This window comes from Pavona decussata, unplaced genomic scaffold (assembly GCF_977016875.1).
Source record: "Pavona decussata unplaced genomic scaffold, jaPavDecu1.1 SCAFFOLD_114, whole genome shotgun sequence".
In the NCBI taxonomy this organism is placed as follows: Eukaryota; Metazoa; Cnidaria; class Anthozoa; order Scleractinia; family Agariciidae; genus Pavona; species Pavona decussata.
In genome coordinates, this window is record NW_028145528.1 from 4,416,858 (window position 1) to 4,441,055 (window position 24,198).

At 39.8% G+C, this 24,198-nt stretch overlaps 1 protein-coding gene across 3 annotated transcripts in view; it reads right to left on the reverse strand.

Moving 5' to 3' along the window:
• Positions 1 to 5,459: 5,459 nt before the first annotated feature.
• The window catches only part of LOC146470323 (uncharacterized), a 75,422-nt gene continuing 56,683 nt past the window's right edge, over positions 5,460 to 24,198 (reverse strand). For all 3 annotated transcript variants that reach the window (XM_085122414.1, XM_085122416.1, XM_085122415.1), the window contains 12 exons: positions 22,870 to 23,117; positions 22,196 to 22,404; positions 22,082 to 22,118; positions 21,883 to 21,990; positions 21,695 to 21,761; positions 15,317 to 15,422; positions 13,559 to 13,645; positions 12,602 to 12,742; positions 9,623 to 9,671; positions 9,472 to 9,536; positions 8,848 to 8,935; positions 5,460 to 8,689 (listed from right to left, as the gene is read on the reverse strand). In XM_085122414.1, the coding sequence (XP_084978540.1) occupies positions 6,191 to 8,689; positions 8,848 to 8,935; positions 9,472 to 9,536; positions 9,623 to 9,671; positions 12,602 to 12,742; positions 13,559 to 13,645; positions 15,317 to 15,422; positions 21,695 to 21,761; positions 21,883 to 21,990; positions 22,082 to 22,118; positions 22,196 to 22,404; positions 22,870 to 23,117 (3,704 nt within the window). In that variant the 3' untranslated portion in view covers positions 5,460 to 6,190. The remainder of the gene's footprint in view (positions 8,690 to 8,847; positions 8,936 to 9,471; positions 9,537 to 9,622; positions 9,672 to 12,601; positions 12,743 to 13,558; positions 13,646 to 15,316; positions 15,423 to 21,694; positions 21,762 to 21,882; positions 21,991 to 22,081; positions 22,119 to 22,195; positions 22,405 to 22,869; positions 23,118 to 24,198) is intronic.

Genomic DNA, 24,198 nt, shown 5'->3' on the forward strand with positions numbered 1-24,198 from the left:
TAAACAAGCGTTGTCTGAATAATAAAATGTCCAGTGGAACATGAACCTACTCATGTACGAGTCATTCTGGTGGAATAGTTGTAAAATTAATATGACTTGCGAGGCGAGGATCAAATTTTGGTAGGGTTTATGATAAGATCTATGCTAAATACAGAAAACACAAATTTAACAATAGGGGTCGAATAGATGGGTTTCTAATTAGACTCAAATTGCCGGAAAAACACAACACATGCTTTGAGTTAAGAAGGGAAATAAGAAGAATACAATTTTTAAAGAGTCACAGAATAAAAAAATAAAAATGCTTGAAAAAAGAAAATGTTTTTGACTAAGAATATTCGTGCAAATAATAACAGAACATGGTAAAACAAGGTTTTAAAATTTCAAGATGTTTTGGTTTAGAGTGTTTCATTCAAGGAAAACAACTTTCTCATTGCCAAGATATATGACGGATATAATTTGAATATTCCAAGATAACGAACTGCCTTGTAGAGGTCTAAATGGCTCAGGGCTTAGTCAGAATACAATCTTTGCCGCACTGGTTTAAGATACTTTGAAAACTAATTGTTTACAGGCTGTCGAGCAGTAGCGTCTAAATTGAGGAAGAATTCTCCCTCATCACTGTAATTAAAACTTTAATGTTGGCCCGATAACGCAAAACAATTGATACTATTGGAAACAGCGCCTTAGAATTAGTAAAAAGGCAAAGTTTGAGAGTCTGCTCTTTTAAAAAAGCGAAGGTATAGCTCCGTAAGTCTGAAAATTTTATGACATTTGTATGGAAACGGGCAAAGTTTGCCCGTCTTCATACAAATGTTTGGAAAAGTTCCTGAATTCACGGAACTATATCTTCACTATTTTACCTGACAAGACTCTCAAACTTTGCCTTTTTACTAATTTTAAGCTGCTCTTCCCAGTAGGGTCGATTGTTTTGTGTTACCAGGACTGCATAAAAATTTAAAATTTCCGTGATAAAGGTCTATTCAACTGTTAGAAATGGAAAACGCTTAAAACTGCTATTTGGCAAACTGCGGAACTTCGAAAGTAATGAACGGAATAGCCAAACAGTTAAGACTAATTGCTTACTCTAGGCTCTTTCGTTTACATTTACCAAAATTTAATGGACTATTTATCACAAATGTTGTAGTCTTGCAACATGCATTCACAAAAGAAAGAACATCATTAAGCAGCGAAATTGACACAGAACCGTCCAGTCCTGAAAGCTTTTAGGTCTTTGTGAATCCTTCGGATTTACAATGATCCCGGATTTTACAAACATGAACATTACGGAGATTGGATTCACAAGCGTTTCTATGTGGTAAGGATCCTGGTTATAGATTAACTAGACAGTTAACGAGTTTATACTTTACGGCAAATTTAACTATGTTCACGTCTTCAACATGTAGCTTCTGTGCAGCATTTGGGATTGTATGGTAACACCACATTAGCAACTAGCAACGCTTAAAACAAAGTGAACGACGACGTTCAGAAGTCAATTACTCGTGCTGTCAATCGGAACTGCTTTCAAAGCTAGGTCGTCAGTGTATCGAAGACACATCCGTAGTGTGTCTTGGTTGGGTTATGAGTCTCGTAATTCGTAAAAGACGGGCAATAATACATCACGATGAACCACCAGCTGAGTGACTCTTCTCGAAAGGCCAACTGAGGCCTGTTCAACGTCATGCTGTTACTGCATTGCCAAGCACTCTCGTCTGTTTCAGACCTTGAATTTAATACACTTGGCAGCGATTACAGCAAACATTTCAAAACGTATTTGCAATTTATGGGTTATGTTCGGCACGGGTTAAAAAGTCGTGCCAATCGAAGTCGAATTTAAAATGAAATCAGTTCCGAGATCAGCACCACAGTAGCAACGACGCTTGAGACGTGCCTTATATTATTACATTAATTTTATGCACAAAAACTACGAGACGCAAGGCCTGTCACACTGCACGTTGTTTGCCGAGTGCTGAAGATCGTCGTACTGATAATACGTAGTGTAGTATATGCAATTTTACTCTTTTGTCTGATGATTATAGAAATGAAATCCTTTTTACATACTGCCAGGTTACAGAAAAGCGCAAATTACTGAAAACCTTTTTAATTAGAAGAAGCGTTTATTCGTAAAATCATCGCGCTAAGAAGTGAATTGCGATATTACTATAAAGAACATTAAAATAGAGTAAAATGGTTACACGGTTTATCTATGGGGCTGGGCCTTACGACTTCAATAAAATGAAGATGAAATTTACATTTTTAATTTCAAAACTAAATATTATGATGAGAATGATGTATTTTAATCAGTAAATGACAGGCATACTCGGAAAAAAAATCCGAGTGCTCCAATCAGGAGTCGAACCTTTATTATGATGATATGATGAATATTATGATATTCGTAAGATATAAGGGATGTCTATAAAGAGAACCATACTATATCCTTTGTTGCTTCTAGAATGCTCGGCTATGAACTTCATGGTAGACAGGTGGTTTACAACACCCCCTCTCCCCACTCTCCGTCCCCTCCCCCCCCCCTCCCCAACCGCCCAATTCCTACGCACTAAAAGCTTAGTAACAACAGGAAGTGTAGGGCACAAATTGTACTTAAAACCCTAGAACTAGCCTGACCGTACAAAGTCAGACGGGAGAATATGAGACATTTTAATCAAGAAACAGTTACTTGGTGGAAACGAAGCTACAACTTAACTGAAACTACAACGTTAGCGAAACCATGCAGACCTCATAACACAAACTTTAAATGCATTGAGTTACACGACTCCCACAGTTTGATATCAGTGGAATATTAATCAAGGTTTATTCTAAAACAATTACGTTATTCATTAGCTGTCAACCCTTATGCGCGTCTGTTGATTTGAGCGCCCTTATAACTGTCGTGCGATAGAAATCTGAACTCATAACCTCGAAAAAAAAGTGTGCCTTCACTTCAGAGATAGGCACCAGGTCCTGGACGCATAAAGCATGTTAAGATAAGTGGGAGTCAGTTTATGGAGTCGTTCCCTGCCTGCCCTGCCGAACGATTATCTCGAGTGCGATGTTGAATTACTCGGCCCAAGGCAGTTTGTTATTTGTTTATAATTTAACGAGAGCACGAAAAAATCCTTCGAAATGCAGGGAACTCTCAGTTATCCCAAGATGGTTAATGCAACCAGGCCCAGAGCGATATTAATAGCTTAAAACTGACTACAAAGAGTTTTAATTAAACGTCTGTGCCGGTGAAGGGAAATCAAACCATTTAATTATGTTATGTTGAACCACTTTTTTGGCTTATGTGCCTTTTATTGCTTCCATAAATGATTTTTTTATTGTCATTATTTACACTGGCCTCTCACAATCGATGGGGAAAGAGAAGGAAGATAAATAATAGCGTCTTTCGGAAAGCGGTTTCAGTCGTCGCTAGTGTCGCTAAATCTTCTGTTTTACAGGTAATTTACTGTGTGATCGGCGATATTCAGTTTCATTCTTTTGTTACTTCTCCTTGCTCCTTCCTACTCAGCATTTCCCTGACAATGGTAAGGGCATTAAATACAGATTTCTAATAGTTCTATGGATAGCTCCAGTACAATAATTGCGGGGCGTCTTTCGGGCGGTTTAAGCCCAGAAAAGATACTGGTATTATTCAGTGGTAGTCATTTAAGGTTTTTTACAATCACCCTCATCACTGAGTAGGATTCTCTCTCTCTCATCCCCCGCCCCCCCCCCATCTTTACCCCTGTGGTTCCTAACACAAAATAAAAATGACTGGGAATTGCAAACTACTGCTGTCTGTTTGACCAAATTAGGTATTGCAACTGAAGATTTTTTACCCATATTTTACAGATGTTACAAAGATTTTAAGCTTCTGATCTAATACGATAGGTCTCAGAACTTGGAGATGCGAGACAAATTAAGATACCCGCGAGCCATTTAATGTGATTTACTGTCTTTGAACTATAGCAGCATTGTGATGTCAATTTTTCTTCCTTTCGTGTAAATATTTTTCTCCCTTTTTATATTGAAAGAATAGGGTCAGCGACTCTTTTACAGGTCATCCTTGTGGCATTCCCCCCTTCTTTTAAATGTATTCTTGCCATGAATTGAAACAAATAAATGAACAACACACAGAAAATGAGTCTGGTGAATTGCTAGTAGATTTTTCGACATCAACAACCTGTCTTAGATATAGCAGGCATTTAAACATTAGGCACAAGTCCGACAACAACTTTAGAGGTGTTCTTGGAATATGTACTTACGAAACAGTAATACAAAATTTTTACCACGTTTCAGCAATTCTGTGTTAAGTTTTGTCTTTCCAATAATTTAACTGACAGATGAGAAAAACTTATTCGGCTTACGAGTTCCACATCCGAGTATTTTTTCCCTCAATCTCTCGGAAATCTGGTTGCCCTTTTCCCGAACAAATTCGCGTAATAAGGCTTAACAGATCAAGATCGGTGTAAATGGACATCCATGAGTGTATCCACAACGAAAATGGTGTTGAAATATTTTTGAGGAACGCCCAACAGCCGTTAGCCGGACACACAGACAGTTTTTCTCGAGGGGAGCGGCAGGTAGGGCGGTTTATATCTTTTTAGATGGATCACGAGAACAGCCTTTTCAATCTTCCATCGTTCTGTTGAAAATCCTTCGAAAAAAGTTTCCGGGAATTCAAAGCGTCTCCGATTTCCTAAAACTGAGAACGCGCAGTAGTAATTTATCGTACTGAGCATGCGTCACCAAATGTCGCGGATTTCACTACATCCGCTTACGGCTGTTCCCAGGACCTACGATTCAATCGCGGACCAAAAGATTGTAGGATCCTAGGATGAGGATGTTCTTAATTCCGGTGAAAACTTCTCCATCATCAGATCTTTATTCTTGTGTCCTCTGACATAGCTGTATATTTTGCCTAATTTGAACAGGTTTCTTAGATGTAGAAATAAAATCGAAATCTTTCATTCAATACCCAATTCAGGTTTAATTTCAAACAATCGAGCTCTGCTGCAAATTTTCTGCATACCCCAAGAAATGCATGTTCTAATTTCGTGTTCGTAAATAATTCAATAGAACGCTATTTGTGTCGCTTTTTACTGGATGCTGTGCGATTTCAGGGTTTGAGCTTCATCTTGGGATGAATCCCGCTGGCTAAGTGAAGTCCCGCGGGTTGACTCGCTTCGGTCTGGCCTGAATATTTCCAGGCAATCAGTACAATAAAAAATATTATTTCACTAGAGATCGAACGCACTTTACCAATCCATGATTATTACTAGTCGCTGCGCTAACCGGGCGTTGACGGTTTTCTCGACTTGTCAGTGATGAGCAATTGGACAAATCGATGGTATTACGCACCAGTGATAACAATGAAGTGATTAGCAAGCGGAATTCTTATATTTCACTTTCGATATATATTCCTGCTACGGAATAGTGAATTGCTAACACCAGTACTAAAAATGCAACGGTTTTCAAAGTTCACACGCATAGCGTACATTTATTGAAGAAAACATAGAAAAATAAAACTCTCATCCAAAAGCTATGTACAGTATCTTCATCCAACGTAACAAATGTTTCCTTCAGAATGGCATTCCTTGCACTGGTTTTTCAACCCACTAGTATTTACAAAAATAGATTTCAAATTCCTAATGTTACAAACATCACAAAACAGGGTGATATGATCTGCTTCACAGCCCAATTTCAAATGATGCAACTTCCTTCGAACTAATACTCTAACATATAAATAACTTCATTTCGACAACAAAACAAACAAACGAGGGACAGTTGGGTCTTCTTTGCTTGTTCAGGTAGGACCAACAAAACAAACCAATTCTCCACAATTTACATCTTTTTAAATTCTGAAACCCCACTTAATTCGAGTTCGCTGCGATGTAGCAGCTGACTCTTCTCTGACTCTCGCAGTGTTCTGGACAAAATCCTACATATTGAACCATCTACGTTAGTGCGCTGCACGTTACCGTGACACCGGTCTAGTTATGCTGTAGAAAGTGTTGTCACAATGTATTCCGTGTAAGTATACCCGTCCCAATACTTTTCTCTGGAGGCCGATCAAGCCGAATCTAAACTCATGTAGGATCACGGAAATAACGCTGTTATTGTTCTTGGTGCCGCTTTTGTTCTGGATTTAAGCTGAGGCATAAGCGTATTTGAGACAAGTACTTAATTTATAATCTATCACTTACAACCGTCATTCCCAACTCTTCCGACCCCTAAAGTTTTCAGAAAATTTCCTCTTATCGATCCTAGGTCGAGAGCGACCCGTTCTTTCTGTCCTTTCCACTCTTTCTCCTACAGCCCTTTCTCGCAGGGAACTAACGTCCCTACTCGCAACATGAGCTGTTCTTTGGCGACCACGGAAAAGAGCGCCAGCGTCGATAATCTGTGGTCGTTGTACAGGAGGATGCCGTTGCCTCACAACGTTAGCTACCTCTTGGGCATCAGATACAATATCACCAAGGATGGTACTGCGTCTGTGGCCAAGCGACGAATGACTGCCTGTCACGGATGCGTGTTGATTATTGGATGCTGCCGTATTGCGGTAACCTGAGGGCCTCAAACTTTGAGCAGAAAAACTAGAGGAATTAGTTGAAGTGTTGTGGACTACACCCGTTGATGATGTGGAATTTGGTGCATGTGACGCCAATGAATGACTGTCTGCGAACGATGTCTGTTGATTACTGGATCTAGCCGTATTGTGGGAACTTGAGAGCCCCATACTTTGACCAGAAGAACTAGAAGAACCACTTGAAGTGTTGCGAACTACACCCGTTGGTGATGCTGAATGCGGTGCACGTAATACCGATGAATGACTGTCTGCCAAGGATGTATGTTGATTACTGGATCTAGCCGTATTGAGGAAACTTGAGAGCCCCAAACTGGGACCAGAAAAACTAAAAGAACGAGTTGAAGTGTTGCGGACTACACCCGTTGGTGATGCTGAATGCGGTGCATGTGATACCGATGAATGACTGTCTGCCAAGGATGTCTGTTGATTACTGGATCTAGCCGTATTGAGGAAACTTGAGAGCCCCAAACTGGGACCAGAAAAACTAGAAGAACGAGTTGAAGTGTTGCGGACTACACCCGTTGGTGATGCTGAATGCGGTGCCTGTGATACCAATGAATGATTGTCTGCCAAGGATGTCTGTTGATTACTGGATCTAGCCGTATTGAAGGAACTTGAGAACCCCAAACTTTGACCAGAAAAACTAGAAGAAGCAGTTGAAGTGTTGCGGACTACACCCGTTGGTGATGCTGAATGCGGTGCAAGTGATCCTGAAGGCCAAGACATTGCTAAGGGTTGTCTAGATGTGGACTGTGATGTTGCTGTGGAGTTTCTGTGAGGTAGGGTATTGTCTGGAACAGTTTCAGTTGGCGACTTTGATGAGCCAGTTGAGGCAAAAGTATCATTAGGTGAACTCCCAGTAGACTTCTTTGTTAGCTCACGCAGCTGTAAAAAATAACCAGGAGCATAAGAATGATTGTTTGCGAGAACAGCAGCGAAAGCAGGATCCTGTGTGTCCATGTGTGAGTCGTCATCATCCAGGTGGTCTCCATAAGAATCTAAATTACCGTGCAACGATGTGGTGGTTGGAGAGGAGTGATTACTCTCGGCAGGAGATGATTCCCGTGTATCCATGTAAGGCGTACTACCACAATCCACTTCCTCTCCGTTAAAAACTTCGCTCGCTTGGGCTGCACTTTTCCACAAAGATGTGGCTGGTGCAGGAGACTGACTACGGTCAGCAGGAGATTCTACTTCACGTTTGCCAGTATTACTGCCCAAGAAAGTGGGGGTAGTGATAGTTGCTGAATGAGACACATCTCTACGTTGAAGCTTTCGTCTTTTGGCACTTTCCTCGGACACATCTACTCTCCCCTGATGTCTGTTTTCATGAGTACGGTCTTTATTGGGTTGTCCAGAGTTGTAGTGTTCCCTGTTTGAAGAGTGGTGTCTGTGGCGTTCCCTAGAAACATCTGTATCTCGTCCATGCCTATTCGACGATGACGCACTATCCTGTGGTCTCTTCGAACTGTGACGATCACCATGGTGACGATCATTCAAACCACGACCACTATGAAAACGTTCATTAGTACTGTCACGCATTTCTGTCTTCTTTTGATGATGTCTGTGACGTGAAATACCGGATTCTCTTCCTCGATGATGATTTGTCTGGTATACTCCGTCTTTCCCACGGTTCACTCGTTCATCAAGGTGGGCAGGATGCACTGTAGTCTTTGCATAAGCTGTAGCTTTGCGATTCCCCTGGCCATCACCAGAGAGCGAATTTTGCAATTCGTTATCAGTGGACTTCGTCCTAACGGATTTTTCCCGATTGGACGTATCACCACCAATCTGCACACATACACTGTCTTTCTCTGTGGTAACCATCGTCGGTGTTTGGTTCCTGGCAACTGACTCGACCGCCGAGGTACAAGTGATGGAAGGAACGTTAACTGAAGTCTTCTCTTGATGAATAGGACGGTCGTTACTATTGGTACAAGCATCATCACGGCCACTTGCAGAAGGCACGTTTCTGTTGTACCGAGGGTCTTTGGCAGGAGAACAGTAATCATTTTGCAAACCAATGGATAATTCTTTCCGCACATCTTCGCGAGATTCAACACCATAGAAGCATTCCCTGTCCTTTGCGTCCTTTATTAAGGCTCTCCAGTCGCTTGATGCCTATCAGCGAAACAAGGACATAAGCAAAGAGAATCAAATCTGAGACCGCTTGGATCTAACAACGTCACGCAGAGGGGTGCATTTTATGCATTACGAAGAACCTGTTAAAAAACGATTTGTGACGAAAACGACAAAAATAAGAAAAACAACAAAACTACCTGCAATGCTTCCATGTGCCCAAAAACGTATAGGGCATGGCGAGCCCTAGTTAGCGCAACATTCATTCGCTGTTTATCACCAACAAACCTTTAAAGGCAAACAGACACACAAAAAAAAGATCTTAAAGGAGCCGTGACCGTCACAAAACACACACGCAAAACCTTTATTGTGGGTTTTTAGGGTTAGTATCAGGCAATAGTCAGGTCATCTTAAATACATGGTTCATAATTCTATATCTTATTTATATATCCTATATCCTTATTTATGCTTGTTCCTATTGATGGTATAATAAATAACATGAAGAAAGTAAGCGCAAGAACTGCGGCTTTCTAAACCTATGTGGCCTATAAGACTAGTTTGGTCTAATCTGCTACGAGGTTTTCAATAGGTCAGTGGTATAAGGATCCAAATAGTAGACTAAAGGTTGAACTCTTCTTATGCACGAACTTATCTTATATTTGTTCCTACAACTGTTTTTCTTGCTTATGCGTATTTCATGAACGTCACGACCATTTTGGGATTTACAACTTTTGTTTGCTGAAGGATCACGTAGCGAACAGTACACGTGTAGCAGTAACTACAAAGGACATTTGAGTGAGTTCAGAGGGTAATGTATCTCTTACCCGATGGAGCCACGAGGATTCTTTGCGCGAACACAGCTCAAGATTATTACATCCTTTTCCCTTCCCTGGAAAGCAAAATGAAATTCACAAAGGCGTTTCCAAATTCCATTTAAGAATGCACTAAATCTCATGAAACTGAGTGAAAATATACCTGGAATGCATCAACCGTGTTAACTTCAATACTGGTAGTGGATAGAGCCCTGAAAAGAAAACAAGCAGGAAAGGTTTAGGACACAGGCTCTTCTTTGACACCACCGATTTGCACTCATTTCTCGGAGTTCAAAGTTATGAAAAATGCTTGTCCTACTTCAAAGATTTCAACTTTTACAATCTCACAATACAGTGATTTCACAGAAAATATATAACATTAAAAGGGGCATAACAGAGCTAATATCTCGACCCCAAATCTTAATAGGATGCTGATTTTTGGCAAGTAGGCATTTTCATCATGCTCTTTCCAATCATATGAAAAAATTCCCATAATTTCAAAAATTCTTTTGTGACGTCACACTTTAGGACTATATATGAATGAATCTAAATTTCGTGCGTTCAGTTAGCTTAAGGCGGCTGGCATCGGTTTTCATTACTTTTCAGGACTTTTACTTTGACAGATTACCATTACCACGCTTTATCAGTCGATACAACAATGATCCAAAAAAATCGAAAATTTAAGGTGGCTCTGAACCCTTCTTTTATTATTTTTCAACCTTGGCACAAAAAATGTATCTAAGCACGCTGATTATAGTTCCATAATAAAACATGGGGGTCACCGAGCTCGCCTTCGAGTTATAAACACTTAAAGGTAATATTAGGGGTGCCATTAGCAGGTCATGCCGTTGCTATGGTAACTTATTATGTCGAGAAATGATCATACCTTGTTCACAAACGTGTAGGTATGTTTTTGATACTATTACTGTTGTAATTACTGTTAAAGAATATTTCCATTAATCTATCAAAGTACAAGTGCTGTCAGGTGATGGAAACCAGTGCCAGCCGTCTTAACCGCGAACATACACGCTGTAATAATTTTGGTCACAGTTTTTCTCTTTGAAAATACTATTTTACAAGGTTAAAAAAGTTGAGAGAAAAAAAAACTCGAACGTTTTCGACTAATTAAGTCATCCTCAGGGTAAAAGACCGTCCGCTGTATGCATATTTTTATATGCTTTAGGTGATTCCCGATGGGAACAGTTTCTCTACATAAGAATAAACTTGTCTGTACAGGCAGGGGCTCCATTGTTGGATTATATTAGACCTTCAATAATTCTGCGCTTGTGAAAAGATTGGGCCGTAGAAAGTACTCCCCAACTACAAAAATCGGATGAATTCTCGCTTTGGTGACAGGCAGGTTCAGAGTCATTACGGGGGCTTGAATGTTCATCGATTCGTACCTCCACATTTCTCATGGTTTCACTGCAAGAACACTCCCCTTTATAGACCACATGTGATCTGTGAATGTTTTTGTCTTTAAGGTTGAAAAGACTTTTGATTTGTGTTGTTTGCGAATGTATTTCAATCCCGTGAAATTCTTCATCTTAGAGATAAAAGTTTTACTAAGTTTTTGATTTCCTTTGATGAAAATCTTCTCACGTTCTTCAAAAAGAAAACTCGGGATAAGATTGTCGTCTTCGGGTGGATCTTTCAGGAAACTGTTCACTGTGTGAAAAATAAAACGCTCGGGATATTCCGCGTTTCGAAAGGTTGTTTCCAGTGTTTTGATGTCGCTGTCAAAATTGAAAGAGATGCGCTTAACTCTGTGGAGGGCACTTATAAACCATTTTCTTTTCCATTGGGTGGGTATTACTAATTTCCAATGCGTTGGTAGCTTTCCTAGTTTTCAGTAGACTCTACAGTACCCTACAAGCAGAGGTCCCTTCGATCTTCCTAGAAAAATCGGGAAGAGGAAGGGACCTCTGTTAACCGCTTCGACTTACTTTGTTGATCATGCGTTAGATTCAAATGTAACCGAGCCTCAGGTTCGCTTTTAAATTGTATTACAGTCAATCCACGTCATGCGTGACCGGTATTTTTGAAATTTGAACGGAGTCTTGAAATTTACATGTCAGTTTTTGAACATCGCCAACCAGATTTCAGAGTTGAACAGTTCCCATAGAAATTTCCGAAGTTTATTGACCGTATAAAGCTATGAATTTTTCTTTACATTGCTGCATTAAGTATTTTAAGAATAACAGTTGTTTCCCAAGTATTTTGAATCTCTTTTTCAGTTAATGGGTCCTTTTCCGAAAGATTTCCAGAGAAATGTTCAATTTCCATGTCGGGCATTACAAAGAAGAATTCGAATGTTCATTTCATTCTCGGAAACACTGGTTATGCGTAAACAATAGAGCGCGGGCGCTTTTAAATAAGTCAGCACTTTTCTACGACCGTGCATACGTTATGGAGTAAAACTGGTGTGGCCGGTTTCAAACTGGACTGACTCATCCGTTTCTGTGGATGAGCGGTAAATCAAAGGAAGTCGAGGCGGTTAGCAGAGGTCCCTTCCTCTTTCCGATTTGTCTAGGAAGAATCTCTTGCTATCAACAAAACGTTAATCCATACTTCTTTGAGTTTCCGCCTTTTACGTATCTGTAAAGTCCACCCAGCGTCGAGTGTTACATTTCATCACGAAACGTTCTAAAGAGTTGCTCGTGTTTTTAATGTCGTTTTGTGGTTGGTTTGTCAAACGTTTACCAGCGGTTCCACTTTGAAGAAAAATCCTACACACAAACTTTCAAAAATCAACGAAAAAGACGAAAGTGTCCATATATCAATATTAAAAAAATAAATGGCTGTCCCTTTAAAGAAGGATGCCTCTCAACAGGAATCACCACCAATGTTCAAACGCCTCGAAATTTCCTGGCGAATTCTTGGTTGATTCGCCGCTAGAGTAGACCACCCCGGTATTTTGAATAGGAGGTCTGCTACCGATACCACCATTTTGAATAGGAAGCGGCAACCATTGTTGGGGCTTTTGCAGTCTTTCTCTTACCAGAACTTACACTGGCTGACCACGCATAAATCATTTGCTTGATGAGTAAAGAGGAACAAAAACCAAATTCCTATGAGGCCCCACAGTGTGCAGCTCAATTTTAAAGTATGTAAATAGAAGTCTAAATAATCTCTGCTTCACCTGTTCTGGAGACTCCTCTGTATCTCACTTTTCTGCTTCCTGTACGGTGTGATAATACCAACACTCTCCGGACGTAGTATCTTTGTCAGATCACTACATAAGTCAACAATCAGATCTACTTCTGTTCGATTGTATATTGCCCTACGGAGGATTAAGTCAGGATAAATCTCACATCTTCTCATGCTAACTAACTAAATAAACAAACAAACAAAAGACTAACTAAATGAATGAATGAATGAATGAATGAATGAATGAATGAATGAATGAATGAATGAATGAATGAATGAAGGAAGGAAGGAAGGAAGGAAGGAAGGAAGGAAGGAAGGAAGGAAGGAAGGAAGGAAGGAAGGAAGGAAGGAAGGAAGGAAGGAAGGAAGGAAGGAATGAATACGATGGTACGTTAAGGAGACACGTCACTCTATTTAGCCGATTCGAATACCTCCAAAAAATATAGTTCCTTCAAAAAACAGGAGAAAGTGTTGCAATTGATGTTAGAAATTCTCTTGACAGCTTTCACAGCGTATGGCCAGCAAAGGCGTTTCCGTTGCTACGTTAGCAAAAATACGGTCAAGGACAAAACATTCACCCGTCATAACTATTCTTTTATACTAAGGTTGTGTTCGCTTGACCGTATACCAGAATACGAAATAAGCACAATAGCTGTTACATTTCTCTTTTTATTTAAATTTGGGAAGACGCATTTACAAATTTTCCGTGATACACGACAATTTAAGAGAGGTTTTGTACTCCAGTAATTCCAAAAACCTCTCATGAGTAGGGTCCTGAGTAGGGTCAAGGAAGGAAAGAAATAAAAAATTACAAACAAGCAGCACATCTTTATTCTCTATATTTCAATAAACTCTTGCAAACCCGATCGCAAAACAGCTATTTGTGGAGGGGGCAGGCACAAATAATGGTCATATACATAGAAGCACGTGAAAAAATCCTCAAACATACCCTCTTTCCTGCGCTATTTCCTGGCCATGAGGAACATCAAAAATTGCATAGCGCTTCGTCAGTGGGAATGGCCTATTTTCCAGTGAACTGTAACATTAGGGTAAAGATTAGGTCTTTCACCTTTTTAGACAAATGGTAGTTTAAATGCAAATGAAAACGAACAACTCTCGTTAGTGTAGTAATTATGGCCGGGCACAGCTTAAAGGAGAAAGTCACTCCAGAAATCGTGTATTATTTAAAAACCCCAATAAAAATATATGCATTGAGTTAAGTTACTTACCATTGTTTCCGATTCTGAATTGCAACCGATCCACACAGAATTCCTCCCAATTGAGCGCCGCCATTTTGAATGGCACTTAGTAGCCTGGCTGCTTTCGTCACAGTCATTCCGTTCTACGAAATTGGCGCGAGTCCCAAACGTAGTTAGTCACACCGATGTATTTCTTTCACCACGGTAAATTTTATTCTTCGGCTATTGCCTGAAAATGCCGTCGTGCTCGTTTCAGACTGTAATAGCATCCGAAAAAGACAAAGAAAGGGATGTAACATTTCATAATTTGCTTGAAAAAGACGAGAGCTTAGCAAATAAGTGGCTCGAGGAGCTTTGCAGGCTGCTTAAGAAACTTCAAAATGTGTTTGCGTGCAGCGAACATTGCCTTAAAAGACTTGAAGACTACCTTGAAATATCATTCTTAAACTCATTAATAATTCAAAAGCCAAAGACAAAGGAAATCATGCACCGTGACGTGTTTGGATATCTGATGAAAAACTCCTCGTTTTTGCATCCTTAATTTCTCCTTCAAAATCAGTTTGTTTGAGAAGCTATATCAAACACTCGTCAGAGTGTTTCATCACAATATCAAAAACCTCGAAGTTCGTCAAAAATACTCCGCTGCGTGTCGTATTTTCAACTCTCTTTTCGGTGTTTGACATGTGATGAAACACTGCGTCTCGTGTTTGATATATTACTTCGAAAACTCATTAATAATTCATAAGCCCATTGACCTATCAAATGGTCGATAAAACATCACGTGCAGTGGTTTTAAAACCCGATAAAATCTCCTCCTTATTGGTATGCGGTGATTGATGTTTTTTCTCGTATGCTAATATTCAACGTTCACAAAAGTAGCATTGTTATGAAAGCTCTTAGCACACTCTTTTCCAGAAATTTGAAGCCGTTCAAAAAACTCGCAGCACGTTTTTTATCGGGTTCTCTTGGACGGAATGACGTCACGAAAAGGAGGCCAGGCTACTGATTGCTAAGCAAAATGGCGGCGCTCAATTTGGAGAGGAATTTCCAGTGAATCGGATGCACTTCAAAAGCTGAGACAAAGGTAAGTAACTCAACTCAGTGCGTTCTTTATATTCGTGGCTGAAAAAAATACACGATTTCTGGAGTGAGCTTCTCCTTTAATCAGTGTTTAAGAGACGAATCCAAGAGATGATCTCTTCTTGAAAATATGTGATTTCATTACACTTACATGAATATGAGGACCACCATTTGATTGCGGCAGTACCAATTTGACTAAGGGGGATGGGTGTTAGGTTTGTGGGGCAAATCAGGACATAAAGAAAGGAGTCAACCTCCGACAACAGGTCACGATTCACAACACCAAACTCGTAAACGAATGTTTCCATCCTTATGTGTAGTGGTAGGAAAAAGATACGCTTTTTGACAGTTGTAACACAAGATCTAGATCGCTCTGGGTTGAGCTAGTTTCAGTTTAAGTCACACATAGTTAATTTATGTCATCTAACCTGTGGGTCTTAAGGCGTTCACTATAAACATGACGAGACGGGAAAGCTGCGATCTCAGGATGCATGCGGTACTGTTCCTCCAACATCAATACTGGTTTCCCCATCTCTACAAAAATAGATGTTACTAGTGTAAGCAGTGTAATAACGTCACCAAGCACAATAAAAGGTACAAAAAAAGAAACAGTTGAGAAGACTACTTCAATGGGTATAGTGCTCATCTTTTGATAAAACTATTCCACGAGAAATAAAGCTTGTCAGATTGTTCTCGTTCTTGCATTTGTGCCAGGAGAGTACAACAAAATATACAACAGAATTTTACAGAATTCTGCATCACACAGCAACAAAACATTGACAAAGTGGACAAAATTTTCGAAAATGCAACCAATAATATTTTGGCAATCGTTAGCAAGAGACTGCAATATTTACTTTCAGTGCAGTACTGGGCAACTTTAAACACAATTTTACCAATGTTCACAAGTTTTCACTGCATAAGGCCTTGGTAAATCTACCGTATCTTAAAATTCGGAATCTAGTCTTTTTAATTAACACCTAGTGGGTGAATGGGTTTATGTCAATAAACAATAGCCCCAGTAGTATCTGGTCATGTCTCGTGGGTGTGTCTGGCTGTCAATTTCTAGCAAGAAGCAAACATCCACAAGAGGCCCAGGAAATGACAGGAAAATGACGGTTGAATTAGTCTTTTAACCCTTTTCAGTCTGGTGGGGCATAAAGTGCACTCGCTGAATTTGAGTATTCATAGGGTTTTTAGCATTAAGGCACATACCTCCAAACTATTTCACTCTTCCTAACATTTATCTAAAAATTTGGTGTGGCATTAAACTGTCCACGTGACATGCTCTTTCCATGTCAACACGAGTTTGACAGCCACGGTTTTCAAAATTTTTACTTTTTGATTTCGTTTTAGCGTTGTTGTTGGGTTTGGATATCTTTTGGTCTATTTGAACAGTTTTGTGAGGTTTTGGAGAAATCCAAGATGGCGGCTACGAAGAATCAATGACGTAATTTTCACATCATATAACGTCAACAATCCATTTTGCGGACTACGAAATAAACAACTTTGGACATACTATTTACCCTTCAGCTTCCCATGCCATAGCTTTGACGCTGTTCAAGTTATGGGGGGAATGGGTGTGTTAACACCACCCCCCTCCCCCCCCCCCCCCCATCTGACTAAGAAACTCAAAAGAAGACCACGCTAACTATGATTAAAGACGGCTGAAGTTCTTGTATATTTTGCCTTAAACACAAGGGCTATTTTGAAGGTCATTATTATATTGCACATCTCAGCTTTCTCCAACACCGCAACTGATCGTAGCAGGTAATTACATAAAAAGAGGTCAAAGAAATGAACAAATGCCTTCTGTTTATTGAAGGCGTTAAAGACCAAATTCACTGAACTTAACTATGCATATTTTTTGCCTTGACATCAACAAGTATCAGGTCGTCGAGGCCAGTACTATTTGCTTGGCAAGAGTTATTGCCGAAAGTCAGGATGACCATAATGCTAAAGAGGCTGGGTCGAGAAGGCACCCTAAGAAGGAAAAGGATAAAACCAACGTCATGACCCTTTGTAAAATCGCTAGAGAAAGAAGAAATAATCGTGTGAGGAACAGTAGTTAATGATCCATAGAACTCTCTGTAGACAAGGACTAAGCAGCAGAGAGAGTTAGGAAATCTGAGTGGAAGCTCTACGCTTTATCAGTAGCATGAAGAGCTCAAATTTAGACAGACAGGCATGGATATTACAAAATCAATCCTGTGCCTACAACTTTGTACCTGGTAGATGTACGAAAGGCTGCAAAGGAAAAACGAAAGCAGACAAGGTTCATCATAAGGTACAGGTCTTTCACTACGAGCAATTATCAGTCACGATAAAGTCACATGCTTTCAGGTTTACATTACAAGTGAGTGGGTAGTGTCTATTGGAACAACACCAGTGATGTCAATTCAACTCTCACATGAAGGTTTGACCTGGGTCAAGGGTTGGGGTAGGTAGCGGCTGAGAGAATGGCATCCTACAAGGTATGGCGAAGTCTATTCACTGGTGGAGACATCTCATGACGCCCACATGAAGTCTTCACTTGGGAAAGGTAAATAACTGTCGAACATTTTAAGCCATATGGTCATAGTTTGACACACTGGTTTGTGGGAGTAAGCTAGTTGAGAGTTACTAGTGTGGAAGTGACACTTTTACGACGTATCGATCTATGCCTTGGTGAGAAAAGGGTGGCTGGTGAGCACGTGCCCATCGGTGGTCATATCAAGATGAAGGGCGGCATATTTTTCAATGGTGGAGACACTTCATGACACTTACATGAATTCGATCTAGGGCGAGACGAGAAGCGTCCATTTGAATATTGAATATCAAAACGGAGACAATTCACTAAAATGGACCTGAACGGATACAGACAATCCACGAGGATAAGGTTTTGCTACAAATTCGGTAAGTATGGGGTTCCAGCCTTGCGAGGCAGCCCACCTGGGAAATTCACTGAGGCAATGTTGAAAAAAGTATTACGAATTTATAAAGTCTATTCAAGAAAACGCTCCTTTAAAGTTTCTAGTGACGCACTTTTATGAAAGGTGACGTTGGGAGCTTCAAAGGAGTGAAATTCATCATAATAAATACAGGCCATTCGATTTTGGAATATTAAGTATCCTTCGGATCAGTGCTTTGTAGATAACAAATGGTACGAAAAAGAGGAAGCTGACCTTACACAAGATATAGTGATTGAATAGAGACGAAAGAAAGCGCAAATGTAGACCCAGACAATTTGGGTCTCTTTAGTGGGAGTAGACAGAAAAGACAAAGAAATTTAGAATTGTTCCCAGTAACAGAAACAAAAAAGTTGTTTGGGCATGGTGGAATGGCCGTTTCCTGCTGGCCGTGTTGTTATTAAAGGAGGTTAGGTAGCCATTAGAGCCACAAGACTGACGTAGATCGTCCATAGATCAGCTTTTATACAAGAGAGTATCAAGCTGAAATTAAACACCAAAAACACTCTTTTCCAACATCTTGTGAAGTTTTTACGGCCGTATTTTTTATTGATTTTACAAGAAAACTAACGATAAAAACGTGACATGTTTCTATATCTCATAATTTCCAAGTGTAGAGAAATAAAGCTAAGTGGCGTATATAATTTTGAGGTTGAAAACCAGCGGTTGTTGCCTTTTTAAATTTTAGTTTGTACCATATTTTATCAAAGCCTACCAATCTTAAAATGCTTGAGCAATACAATTTTTAGGCAAACGCCAAAGAACAATACAAACGTCAACAAATTTTAAACGCGACAGCTTCTTTGTGGTGAGACGCCGATGCACATGAAAACAAGTAGCAGTAGTCACTGTAACAATGAAAGTATTTAATTTTATGTTGACTGACGTGTTTTGTTTGTGAATATTTAGGTGTAAAGCGCAGACCCATTCGCCAAAATGAAAAGGTGGTAGAGACAACTTTAGCGACAATGCTGGAAAAAAAACAAATTGCTGTGTGGACGTCACAGATGGATAGAGAGTAGTCGAGGCAAACATGCTGTCTTGAACTGAGCTTGGGGTCAAGGGATACAGTTTGATTTATATGCATGCCCCATAGAAAGAAGCACAGTCCTTCCCATTCGAGAAAGATGCGATAGAGATAGATGATGGATGAGGCGATAAGCCTAGTCCCACCTCCCATTCAAGGCCCTTTAAACATGGTACCATGGGAATATCTTTCTGGAAACCTTCATATCAAGCTCCCGAAAGGCAACATATTTATCTTCATTACCAGCAGACTTAACTAACAAATACCCCTTTACACCCGACTTTCACAACCCGCTATCTTAAACTCCAAATATCTCAACCTATCATTGATGTAATTTGTGCAAGTGTGAAAGGTAAGTTATGAGAAAGAGAAGTCCAACGTTAAGACAGCAAAGAGAGCACTGCAATGAAAAAGTGATAACTTAGAGGTTCCTCCCCCCCCCTCATCCTTACTATTCAAACAATACCCAATTAAGTTACACTAATTGCTACGACCACCATCCGCCATCATCATTAGATTTACCCATGGCGTTTAACTGTTGTTAAGACAAGCGTTAAGAGAGCAACGAGAGCTCTACAATGTAACAGTGACAACATAGAGGCTCTCTCTCTCCCCCCCCCCCCCCCCCCTTCATCCTTACTATTCCAACAATACCCAGCTAAGTAACCCTTAGTGCCACAGCCACCATCATCATTAGCTTAACCCATGGCGTTTAACCATTAGCAAGTGCTTTGGCACAACGTACGCCCCTACTACCAACAACAAAACTGTAAATTACTACATACTTTAAAATAACACTATCCTCCTAAACAGGTTGTCAACCCATATTGCCATATCTGTTTATCTCATGAACATAATCAACACCATCACCCACATGACTATCATCATCAGCATCATCATCATCATCATCATCATCATCATCATCATCATCATCACCAGCCATCCACAACCGTTAAAGCCTCCTTGATCTTCATGCCATTCCTTCCGAACATGACACCCTACCTGTACCAGATCTTACTGGCAGCTCCCAACCCTATTGCTGAATCACTCATTGTTGTTGGGTCTCTCCAGGTTTATGTAATCTCCAACGATACATGTTGTTCCTGTTTGTAATGTCATTGTTATAGCCAGACATCCTCTCCACATTTATGTGGTTTGGTCAACATTGCCTTCTCTATTCTTCGGGATTGAAAAATGTGAATTTTTGGGTCATTAGCATTCCAAAGCAGGTGGCAGAGAAACCACCTTTTCAGCTTCCTTTAGCACTAGACATGATCGAGTTTCATTTCAAAATCTCTTTAAAGAGACTTGCACACTTCCTGTCATTGTCTTTGTGAACAGCATAAATGCCTGAACACCTGGTTTCCATATACACGTAAACTACGGCGCAAAAGTTGCAAAAGGCTCACGATGGCTCAATTGCAAACTTTCTAGCCCCTTAGATTTGTGTTTGCAGAGCAGTTTTCCATATGCGTGATCCTTTCGCAACCTGATCTTGTCAGGTCTTGAATGATTCAAGAAAATCAAAGATGGCTTATTCCTGATTCGCCAGAACTTGTTCAAATATTGTAGCAGTAGATCGCAAGGATTTTGCGAACGTATTTCCATATCATTCTTTCCACAAGGTTGCATTGCCAACAAGCCATAAAGATAGAAATTTCTCCATCTGTTGCGTTTTGTTTTTGATCACCGGCGATTCCCGTAAAAGACGTTAACATACACAAAATGATTGGAATCAAGTTATCGAAAACTGTGTGCAATTGTTTCCCATGTTCACGTTAACTGGTTACCAATAATGTCACCAATTGCCAACACTGTATCATGTGTAGGAAATCCATGTCCATCGACACATCTTGAAGTCCATTATCTGACATTTCTCTCCTCAAAACGTTGCAGTCAGTCGGACATCTCCAATGATTGCAGCATTCTCGAAATAAAATTTTTAACCTCCTTATAAAATCTCTTGAAAATCTGTACATCCACCAATAGCAAGCATGATCTAAAAACCTCCTTTCCCAAGAGGAGCACACTGCAGTGTGCTAACCAAAGGCATTGTACCAAGATTTTGGCTCACAATTCCCCAAAAGCTAACAAGACAGTTAATTCCCAATTACTATCAGTCCTCCTTCCCTCTGTTGCCTTATGTCCCACAGGGGACGAAGAGGACTAAGTATTGTAGCTCCTTCCCTCTCCATACATGTTTTTCGTGCTCGATGTATCTGACTATTCCGTCCTGTGTTCCAAACTTTTCATTTACGATGACTTCGCAACAACCCACCCCTTCCAATCACCAAATACCACCCTTTCCTTATTTACACATCTTTCCTTCCTGAGACTTAAAAAGAGGTTACACATCCTAACTCGGAGCCACGTAAGCCTCAGTTATTCAAAACTTCATTTCTATTTCCTTTCTGTTCTACCAGCAACCCAACAACAGATATACTTCTGGCCTCTGTGCCATTCAGCATCTCCGAGTATTGCAATCCAATTAGACAGAGATGCTAACTGATACACCCAATGTCTTGAATGGTCAAGAATGAAAATTGTCAGCAACATTTTTACAATCCTGAGTGAAGAGGCCTGTAGTTAACCGTCGAACAAAACGCACTGACAATGTCATGAATTCATTCCTTTTGCACAGCTAGATCATGTTCACTGTTTGGAGGTGACCAATCGTGTGACTACCTAAGTAGTCAATGCATCTCCATGAATCACTCTCAAGAAAGAAGTGTTCTGAGGAGAAAACAATCGCAACAAAAAGACCACAAGAAAAACATACAAGAAAACAACATTGCAATTTCTTTTATATGAATCAACAAGAAAGCATAACTAACCTTTGTGTCTGAAGAATCTGTGGAGTCTTTGAAACATTGACCGTTTATATAACTTGCCCACTGCTTTCTAAAAGAAGTTATAGATAAGTGAAAGTGTTGAAAAGTCAATTATTTCATGGCAGCTTGGTATAACGACACAGATGTGGCTTGCTTAAATAACGGAAAAAAGATTTCACAATTTCACATACCACTGACAGAACTGTGGGTGGAAGTTGTTCAGGATCACCGACTAGGACCAACTTGGATGCCTTAAATTGCAGAGGTATGAGCAAATCCAGTTCAGTGGACTGACAAGCCTGCAAACAGAGCGATTTTTTCAAGAAACCCAAGAAAGATACAAAACTAGTGACATATTAAAATTATCGTCTAAAATTCAGATGGTGGTACCTCATCAACAACAACGCAGGTAAAAGGGCAGCTACGCCTACAAAAAGTGAACAAATAGTATTAGTACAAAACACAAATGTGAAATAAAAAGCAACATTAAAACATGGTTCTAACCGTCCAGCTAGCAAGCCATTCTTCAAGCTTGTACTTCCTGCTCCACTAAGGGTGGTACAGACAATGTCAGCACAATCCAGTATTTCCCTTTTATTCCTTGCTTCCTGTCGACTTAAGTTACTTTGCTTTTCCTTCTCTTGTCGGTATTTTGTCTGCAAAGTATCCTTGCGCTTTTTAAGGTCAGCCTTCTCCTTGTCAAGTTCTTGGAGCTATTGAAGATAATTCACTGTTCAGTTAGGCAATCTGGATATGCAGTAATCCCCTCCCTGTCCCAGGTTACATGAACTAGCCCCCACTGACTCCAAATGTTTAGACCTTCACTAAAGTCGAGAAAGACAAACGGACAGACAGTTAATTGGCTTTTAAGCCTCAAACGCTTACTGGCTGACTCTATAAACAGACCATAAAAACCAGGTTTCTGGATTTGAGAACATAGCTAATCTTGAAAACAGTAGCCCTGTAAAGGGGACGAATTGAATGAAAATTTGCATTAAAATTAAATGCAGGTAAGCTCATTAAATTATCAAAGATTAAATTAAATGAATTTATTTTTGGTTTAAACTGAATATATACACGGAAGTATTAAAAAGATTCATGCATTGAACCTGAGCACAGTGTTAATTAATTAACACTGTGCTCAGGTTCAATACTAGCAAAATACCAACAAAAGATACCTTGACTGGATTATCAGGGTGAGAATTCTTCACCCGATAAATCCTCTGATCTAGCTCCTTTTCCTTGACATCACAGTCTTTGATGCCATCTTTTACTGTGACGAGGTTTTCTTTTACTAAAGAAGCAGAATTGTTGCCTTGAACCACTTTCGCTAGGTACTCCAAGGAATACTTCGCTACTGAGGGGTGTATGCTGGACTTGCGTCCTACACGGACTAGACACAAGTCGCCACAGTTCTTTAAGACGGCTGAGGAAATAAAGAAGTAAAATACCTACATGTTAATGGTGTACTATTGCCACAATCTTCAAAAACTCATTAATAATTCATAAGGCCATTGACCTATCAAATGGTCGAAATATATCACGTGCAGTGACTTATATATCCATAAATATCCTCCTTATTAGCATGCGGTGTTTTATCAGCTGATAAAACACTCCTCATTAGTATGCAGTGTTTTTCTCGTATGCTAACTTCCAGCGTTCACAAAATTGTTATGAACTGTATTGACACGCTTTTTCAGGAATGTTTTTGAAGCCATTCAAAACACTCGCAGCACGTATTTTATCGCGTCTAAAACCACTTGGCTGCGCCTCATGGTTTTAAACCCGGTAAAACACTCCTGCCCCGTTTTTAAACATTACTTGAAAAGCAACATCCCGCATTCATGTGCCACTGCGATCGCTAAAGGGGAAGTATCATGGGATTTTGACTTTTCATTGTGAAAATGGTGCGACATCTTCACTTAGTTACAAAATAATTCTAGAACATCAAGAAAAAGAAATCAACTGAACTCTTAAAAGGATGTTACATGACCTGCTCTTGTGCATTTTGGAAATGAAAATACACAAACCTGAAAACAGATAGCCTAACTTTTTTCAAATTTTTCAACGATAGTCTTAGGACATTGGGATGATAATTTACAAAAAAATGTTTTGGAGATTTTTTTTATATAACACCAAATTCCCGCGATATTTCTTCTATTATTTTTAGAACGCTTTTGCTTGGTTTTGTAGCTAAGGTCTTAATAAGACCTCGATAAGCAACTCCTTAACAAAATTAAAAGACACTCAAGTCTCATTGTCGTCTTGATATCCTCGTTCAGTTTCGGAGGCCGTCTTAGAACATGTTGCCGCCACATTTTACGCAAATCACTGTAATGCCTGGCAGGAGACCTACAAGCTCTTACGCTTCTTCGAGATCTCCTCGCCACTATTTATATTTATATTTACTCCACAAACACTTCATCGTGTGTTTTCCTTCGTAAATACGTATAATTATGTTATGTTTGTAATTTCATTCGTGTCTACCCAGTTGATATAGTTTTAAT